The following is an 8,521-nucleotide window of genomic DNA, read 5'->3' as shown; positions in this document are numbered from 1 at the left end:
ACTCGCTCCTTCCTGCCTCCCTCCGCCCCCGCCCCTCGCCAGGCCCCTGCTCCCAGCTGGGCTGCGTTTCCTGGTGGCCCAGGCCAGGTTCCCCACCGGCTCCTCCCTCCCCGGCCACCCCCACCTTCCCCTCTCCGGGCCCCGCTCCAGCCTCTGCCATCCCCGCCTCTTGCCACCTTCGCCCCTCGGGGCGCACGACTCCACCCTGGGCCTGGCCCGCTGCTAGGGAATGAGCTCCCCGTGGCTGGAGATGATCAAGAGGCGCCTGGCAGGTTCGTGGCACAGAGCTCGGTCAGCGTCGGCCCAGGTACGTTGGGCGAAGAAATGCCTGGCTGAGGGCGTGGGGGACGGAGGGGGACAGGCTAAACCTTGTGGCTTTTCTGCTCCCTGCAAGGGGCTCAAAGATTCCGCAAGCCAAGGACAGGGCGCGGTGCTCACTCCTGCGTTTCGGGAGGCCGAGGGAGGCGGATCGCTTGAACTCAGGAGTTTGAGACCAGCCTGGGCAACATAGTGAGACCCCATTTCTATATTTAAAATAGTCTCAGGACCCAAAAACCTATGCTGTACGCCCATTCAGATGCCACCTGCTGGCATTTGGAAAGGTTCTGAAGTCGAAAATCAGATTTGTAGTGTTCTGTCTTTCCCTCTTTCTTTCTTTCTCTTTCTTTCCTTCCTTTCTTTCTCTTTCTTTCTTTCTTTTCTTCCTTCTTTCCTTCCTTCCTTCCTTTCTCTCTCTCTCTTTCCTTCCTTCCTTTTCTTTCCCTCTTTCTCTCCTTCTTTCCTTCCTTCCTTCCTTCTTTCCTTTCTTCTTTCTTTCTTTCCCTTTCTCTTTCTTTCTTTCTTTCCTTCTTTCTTTTTTTCCTTCCTTCCTTTCTCTCTCTTTCCTTCCTTCCTTCCTTCCTTCTTTCCTTCCTTCCTTCTTTCTTCCCTCTTTCTCTCTTTCTCTCCTTCTTTCCTTCCCTCCCTCCCTCCCTCCCTTCCTTCCTTTCTTTCTTTCTTTTTCTTTCCTTTCTTTCTTTCTTTTTTTTCTCTGTCTCTCTCTCTCTCTTTCTGGAAGTCAAACATCAGATTTGTAGTGTCCTTTCTCTTTTCTTTCTTTTGACAGGATCTCGCTTTGTCGTCCAGGCTACTAGAGTGCAGTGGCACAATCTGGGCTCGCTACGCCGCCCGCCTCCCCGGTTCAAGCAACCCCCCCATCTCAGCCTCCTGAGTAGCTGGGACTACAGGCACCTGCCAGCACGCCCGGCTAATTTTTGTCATTTTTCTGGACATGGGGTTTTGTGAAGTCACCCAGGCTGGTCCCAAACTCCAGGCCTCAAGTGACCCACCTGCCTCAGCTTCCCAAAGTGCTAGAACTAGAGCTGTGAGCCACTGCACCCGGCCTCAGATTTGTAGATTTTTAGGGTTGGGGTTGGCTAGGATTCGAACCCTGCCCCTCGCTGCCTCTGACTCTCTAGAAGATTCTAGCCTGGCCCCAGGGTCGGGAGCTCTGGGGTTGGGAAGCCCAGGTGTGTGAACTGGGCTATGGTTTTGGAAAACTCCTCCTTTCTCTTCCATATCTGTTTCTTCCCAAGGAGGAAGCTGGGGTGTGTATGTGGCCTGGCTGTGCCTCAGTTTCCTCACCTGTAAAGTGTAGCAAATAGCTTCTGGGTCCTCTAGATGGGAGAGGTCTGGGGAGTGAACCCTCAGAGCAAATACATGATCAAAAGTGTATGAAGGGGATTACAGCAAATTTTTTTTTTTTTAATTTTTGCAAGCCTACCTGCATGACCGGCAAATGTTACAGTATTAAATGTGACACTACCGGCCTTACTGCGATAAGATAAACCGCAGACTTTGGTTCAGAGTCCATGTTCACTCTGTTGGGCCCCTGGGTCCCCCAAGCCATGGGCCCCACAAAGGGAGTTATCTGCTGGGAAGAAGCCATAATAAAAGTTCTCACACGTGGGGAAACGGTTCAGTGTCCCTGGATGAGCAGGGCGGGGCTGGAGCTCACATCCTCCCAGCACCCTGAATTCTATTCTGGTTACACAACGTGACTCACACCTATAATCCCAGCACTTTAGAAGGCTGAGGTAGGGAGATCACGCCTATAATCCCAGCATCTTCCAAAGGCTGGGGTGAGCGGATCACCTGAGGTCAGGAGTCCAAGACCAGCCTAACCAACACGGCAAAACCCGTCTCTATGAAAGAATACAAGCTGGGCATGGTGTTCACACCTGTAGTCCCAGCACTTTGGGAGGCCAAGGTGGGAGGATCACGAGGTCAAGGGATCGAGACCATCTTGACCAACATGGTGAAACCCCGTCTCTACTAAAAAAAATACAAAAAGTTAGCCAGGCATGGTGGCACGTGCCTGTAGTCCCAGCTTCTTGGGAGGCTGGGGTGGAAGAATCACTTGAACTGGGAGGTGGAGGTTGCAGTGAGCCGAGATTGCGCCACTACGCTACAGCCTGGTGATAGAGCGAGACTTCGTCTCAAAAAAAAAATATATATATATATATATATCAACCAGGCATACTGGCAGGCGCCTGTAATCCCAGCTGCTCAGGAGGCTGAAGCAGGAGAATCACTTGAACTGGGGCGGTAGCGGTTGCAGTGAGCTGAGATCACACTACTGCACTCCAGCTTGGGAGATACAGCAGCACTCTGTCTCAAATAATAATAATAATAATAATTAGCCAGGCGTGGTGGTGCGCGCCTGTAACCCCAGCTACTCAGGAGGCTGAGGCAGGAGGATCGCTTGAACCTGGGAGGCGGAGGTTGCAGTGAGCCGAGATCGCACTACTGCACTCCAGCCTGGGCAACAGAGCGAGACTCTGTCTCAAAAATAAAAAGTACCATCCCGTGGCAGGGTCACTGCCCATCTCCTCCTCCACCAGGGATACCGGCCCTCTAGAATTCAGGGTGCTGGGAGGATGTGAGCTCCAGCCCCGCCCTGCTCATCCAGCGACACTGAACCGTTTTCCCACGTGTCAGACACGCAGACACCCTGAGCCCCTGGTCCTTTTAAACCAAGTGCTTCCTGGGTTCACTGGGTGCAACAGAGTGATCTCTGGTCCCAGAGGTCTGGGTTCAAAATCCGGACTAGAATGACCCTATGATCCCACGACAGCACTCAGGAACCTACCCAAAGGAGCTGAAAACAGGGGTTCAAACAAAAGCTTGCACTGGGAAGTTCACAGCAGCACAATTCACAAAGCTCTTTTCCACTCCACCCAAGTGTCCAGTGGATGAATGGATAAATAACATGTGGTCCATCAATGAAGTCTTGAGTCTTTTTTTTTTTTCAAGATGGAGTTTTGCTCTGTCGCCCAGGCTGGAGTGCAGTGGCATGATCTCGGCTCACTGCAACCTCCGCCTTCTGGGTTCAAGCAATTCTCCTGCCTCAGCCTCCCAAGTAGCTGGGATTACAGATGCCCGCCACCAGGCCCGACTACTTTTTGTATTTTTAGTAGAGATAGGGTTTCACCATGTTGCCCAGGCTGGTCTTGAACTCCTGACCTCAAGCAATCCACCTGCCTCGGCCTCCCAGAGTGCTGGGTTTACAGGTGTGAGCCGCCGTGCCCTGACTGGAGTCTTATTCAGCCATCAGAAAGACTGAAGTTCTGGCTAGGCGCAGTGGCTCATGCCTGTAATCCCAGCACTTTGGGAGGCCGAGGCAGGCAGATCACTTGAGGTCACGAGTTTGAGACCAGCCTGGCCAACATGGTGAAACCCCATCTTTACTAAAGAATACAAAAATTAGCCGGGCATGGTGGTGCACACCTGTAATCCCCGTGACTCAGGAGGCGAGGCAGGAGAGCTGCCTGAACCCAGGAGGTGGAGGTTACAGTGAGCCAAGATCGTGCCACTGTACTCCAGCCTGGGTGACAGAGTCAGACTCTGTCTCAAAAAAAGAGATTGGACTGATGCATGCCACAACGAGACTGAAACTCAAACACACGTTGCTGAGTTGAAGACACAAAAGGCCATGTATAGTGTGATTCCATTGCTATGAAACGCCCAGACCAGGCAAATCCACAGAGACAGGAAGCAGATTAGTGGTTGCCAAGTGCTGCCAAAAGGGAAATGGGGAGTGGCTGGGGGCTTCCTTTGCAGGAGGATGAAAATATTCTGGAATTGGATCAAGGGCTTGGGTGCACAGTATTGTGAAGGTACTGAAAACTCACTGAATCATTCACCTTAAAGTGGTTCATTTTTTGTTATCTGAATTTCACCTCAATTAAAAAAAAATCCAGTTGGGCTACTTACCAGCTGACAGTGGCCTCTGATTCATGACCCAACTGATAGCGCTGTTGCCAATGAATCACTATGTGCCACAGCTGAGGTTTTAAGCTCCCTCAGGGGGAAGAGACCAGGGCACGTAAACTGCACAATGGTACCACGCCAGCCCGGGTTGGCAGGTTTAACGGGTTTCACACCCTCCCTCTCTCTTTGAATTCACTCTCCTGAGATAGGTCATTTCACATCTGCTCTGGAAGGCTGGGCAGTCAGGAGGCCACACCTGGGCAAAGTGCCTTCTGCACTTCTTAGTTTGCTTGGTTTTGTTTTTGTTTTGTTGTTTGGTTTCGACATGGAGTCTTGCTCTGTCGCCCAGGCTGGAGGGCAGTGGCACGATCTCGGCTCACTGCCACCTTTGCCTCCCGGGTTCAAGCGATCTCCTGCCTTAGCCTCCCAAATAGCTGAGATTCCAGCCACGTGCCACCAAGCCCAGCTAATGTTTGTATTCTTAGTAGAGACAGGGTTTCACCACGTTGGCCAGGCTGGTCTCAAACTCTTGACTTCATGATCTACCCGCCTCAGCCTCCCAAAGTGCTGGAATTACAGGTGTGAGCCACTGTGCTTGGCAATTTTTGTTTTGTTTTTTTGAGATGGAGTCTCACTCTGCAGCCTACACTGGAGTGCAGTGGCATGTTCTCGGCTCACTGCAACCTCCGCCTACCAGGTTCCAGTGATTCTCCTGCCTCAGCCTCCTGAGTAGCTGGGATTATAGGCACCTGCCACCACATCTGGCTAATTATTGTATTTTTAGTAGAGATGGGGTTTCACCATGTTGAACAGGCTGGTCTTGAACCCCTGACCTGAAGTGATGCACTTCCCTCGGCCTCCCAGAGTGCTGGGATTACAGACGTGAGCCACCATGCCTGGCCCAGACTTTGATTTTGTCACCTCTGCAGCTCTCTCCCTCAGACCCAGGGCCCCACTGGGCAGGTGTGATCTCTGAATTTATAGTCTAGGTGCTGAGGCCCACCAGGGAGAGGACTGGAAGGGTTGCGAGGTCCCTGGGTACCATTTGTACCCAGATGGCGCAGGTGCCGTAGCAGCCTCTGCCCTCATTTGATGTCCTAAGTCCTATGATCACCTTTTCTTCCTATAGCTGATTTTTTTGTTTTTTTTTGAGGCAGGGTCTCACTCTGTCCCCCAGGCTAGAGTGCAATGGCGCAATCTCGGCTCACCGCAACCTCCACCTCCCAGGCTCAAGCGATTCTCCTGCCTCAGCCTCCTGAGTAGCTGGGATTACAGGCACACACCAGTAACGCCCTGCTAATTTTTGTATTTTTAGTGCAGCTGGGGTTCCACCATGTTGGCCAGGCTGGTCTTGAACTCCTGACCTCAGATGATCCACCCAGCTCGCCCTCCCAAAGTGCTGGGATTACAGGTATGAGCTACCGCACCCGGCCTGTGTTGTTTTAAGAGATGGGGTCTCACTGTGGTTGCCCAGGTTGGAGTGCACCAGTGTGATCTTAGCTCACTGTAGCCTCAACCTCCTGGGCTCAATCGATCCTCCTGCCTCAGCCTCCCGAGCAGCTGGGACCACAGGCGTGAGCCACCACGGCTGGCCAATTTTTCTATTTTTGTCAGAACAGGAGTCTTGCTATGTTGCCCAGGCTGGTCTTGAACTCCTGGTCTCCTGGTCTTGAACTCCTGCCTTGGCCTCCAACAGTGCTGGGATTACCGGCGTGAGCCACAGTGCCCGGCTCTCAGCCAGCATTGTGTACTTGCTCTGTGCCAGGGATGCTCCCTGAACCTCTCCCAGTGTCAGGATTCCTCCCATGTTACAGACAAGGAAACTGAGGCACCGCCAGATGCACTCTCTCTTCAGAGGACAGGGTGGGAGGATCAGAGGGGGCACACAGCAGGTCTCATGCCAAACCCCACCTCCTACTTCCTTCCTTTGGAGCTTCTTCCAGTCTGGGCATGCTCCCTGGGGTCTTCCCAGCGTCAAGGTCAGGAACACGGGCCCCAGTTCCCTGCAGGTCCATCAGGACCCAAGACCGTCCACGGGCCTGAGACCTGCTCCCTGCTGCAGTCTGCTGTTACTACTTCTGTCCTGCCCTCCCCAGCGGGCCACTCTGGCACACCTGCACCAAGGTCCACCCTCCACCCGAGGCTCCCAACGCTGCCCGGTACTACTGGAGGTTTTGCCCTGTAGCTGGCACTCTTCTAAGTGTGTGACTTTCCACAGATACCCAGTGAGGTGAGTTGCAGATGAGCAAACTGAGGCTCAAGTCACACAGCCAAGCAGCTCCTCACTCAGGCTTCCTGTCTCTACTGTCTGGCTTCCAAGAACATTGTTCTGCTCACAGCTCTCTCCCTGTTATGTGGTATACTGTAGGTACCCAATTAATGTTTGTAGGTTACTAATTGCTTCCTCACTGAACTAACAACTTCCCATCACTTTGCTTGAGATGCCTGTTCCTAGCTTGCAAACTCCTACTCATACCTCAAAACCCCATTTATAATGCCCCCTCCTTAGGAAGTCTTCCTGACTGCTTGGGAAGACTCCTGGCACCCCTTTCTGGGCTCCCCTAGTCCTCCTTCCTCCCTCTAGCTCGTGGGGCTGGGGTGTCTGTGTCTGGTTCTTTCTCTCCCAGAATGGCCCCGTACAGGTTGAACACAGTGCAGGAAGGGAAGTGCATTAGGTGTACCGTATCCATCCTCCTTCTCTTCCTCCTGTCTCTGGCAACACAAAGGACACTTCCTGGAGCAGGAAAAGTTTTCCTTTTTTATTTTATTAGAAAATAAAGTGTTTATTCAAAGAACATTAAAAGGCCAGGACCTGCGTAGGGTTGGCATGAGGGGGAGGAGTGAATCTCAGGCTCAGCCAGGCTGGGCATGGGGCTCCTCTCCGCGGAGTCTGGGTCTCAAGAAGGCTGGGGTGGGAGGCCCCAGGGTCCCGCTGGAGGGCAAGGGGCGGTCAACCAGCACCAGGGCGCAGTGCAGAGCTGGGAGAGCAGCGTCTGCGGATTCAGCAGCTCACCAGGTACATCCCTGTGGGGGTGTGGCTGTGAGGGGAAGGGTGGGGAGGAGGGGTGCGGGACGGGGAGGGGCGGGGAGGAAGGGTGTGGGAGGAGGAGGGGCGCGAGGGGAGTGCGGGAGGGGGTCCCTTGCTCCCACCCTGGGATGCTTCAGTCATCCTCGTCATCTTCAGAACACCCCCATAACTCATTGTCCCTGCTGCCACTGGGCCCCAGGAGCCCCTTGATGGGGGCAGGGTGGGGCTGGAGGAGGGGATGGCAGGGGGACTTTGAGCTCCCTGGCTTGGGTCCTTTCTTTCTTTCTTTTTTTTTTTTTTTTCTGGAGACAGAGTTTCCCTCCAGTTGTCCAGGCTCAAGTGCAATGGCCCTCACCACAACCTCCACCTCCCAGGTTCAAGCGATTCTCCTGACTCAGCCTCCCAAGTAGCTGGGATTACAGGCATGTGCCACCACACCCAGCTATTTTTTTCTATTTTTTTTTTTTAGTAGAGGCGGGGTTTCTCCATGTTGGTCAGGATGGTCTCAAACTCATGACCTCAGGTGATCCACCCGCCTTGGCCTCCCAAAGTGATGGGATTACAGGCGTGAGCCACCTCACCGGGCCAGCTTGGGTCTTTTCCGGGATGTCTTCCAGAGGCCAGCTCAAGACACATGGGGTCCCGACTCCTTCCCCACCTGTGTCCCCCATCTGCAGTCTCCTGGCCCCAACACCCACCTGTCCTTCCCAAGGATCCCCCCCACCCCTCCCCGCCAGCCCAGGGCTTGCTTGCCCCCAGCCAGGTCCCGGCTCCTGGGGTCCCCTGGCAGCAGGGTTGGGGAGTACCTGTGGCGAACCTCCTCTTCACCAGCGACATGCGGTACCCACTGCCCACAAGCTCCAAGTCCACGCCCGACAGGGTGGCCCCCTCGCTGGTGAACTGCGCGGCCACGGGGCTGGGTGTGCTGGGCCCTGAGAGTGGTTCCCAGCTGGCAGAGAGGCGGCCAGAGCCTGGGGAGGCCTGCGGTCAGCTGTGCCCCGGCCCCAGCCCTAGGCCCAGCTGTGAACCAGGCTCCTCTTTGGAGCCTGAAGCCCTTTGTTCCATGGCCTTCATGTGCCTCATCAGATATCCCTTCCATCCCCTGCATCCGTCTGTCCTGGCATCACTGGGTTTTGTGTGGCTGGCAAGGGGGGCCCTGCCTCAGGGCTTTTGCACCTGCTGTGTCTGCCCATCTGGCTTTTGGGACACCCTCACCCCCACATTTTTTTTTTTTTTTTTTTT

At 54.1% G+C, this 8,521-nt stretch overlaps 1 protein-coding gene across 1 annotated transcript in view; it reads right to left on the bottom strand.

The window, feature by feature from the left end:
• Window positions 1–6,997: 6,997 nt before the first annotated feature.
• The window catches only part of FCHO1 (FCH and mu domain containing endocytic adaptor 1), a 40,090-nt gene continuing 38,566 nt past the window's right edge, over window positions 6,998–8,521 (bottom strand). Inside the window, exons 24-25 of the mRNA XM_037728809.1 lie at window positions 8,086–8,250; window positions 6,998–7,275 (exon numbers count right to left, since the gene is read on the bottom strand). Of these exons, the coding sequence (XP_037584737.1) occupies window positions 7,253–7,275; window positions 8,086–8,250 (188 nt within the window). The 3' untranslated portion in view covers window positions 6,998–7,252. The remainder of the gene's footprint in view (window positions 7,276–8,085; window positions 8,251–8,521) is intronic.

Source organism: Cebus imitator, unplaced genomic scaffold (genome assembly GCF_001604975.1).
Source record: "Cebus imitator isolate Cc_AM_T3 unplaced genomic scaffold, Cebus_imitator-1.0 Scaffold280, whole genome shotgun sequence".
Lineage (NCBI taxonomy): Eukaryota > Metazoa > Chordata > Mammalia > Primates > Cebidae > Cebus > Cebus imitator.
The sequence above is the reverse complement of the archived record's forward strand: the minus strand, read 5'-3'. Positions and strand labels throughout refer to the sequence as shown.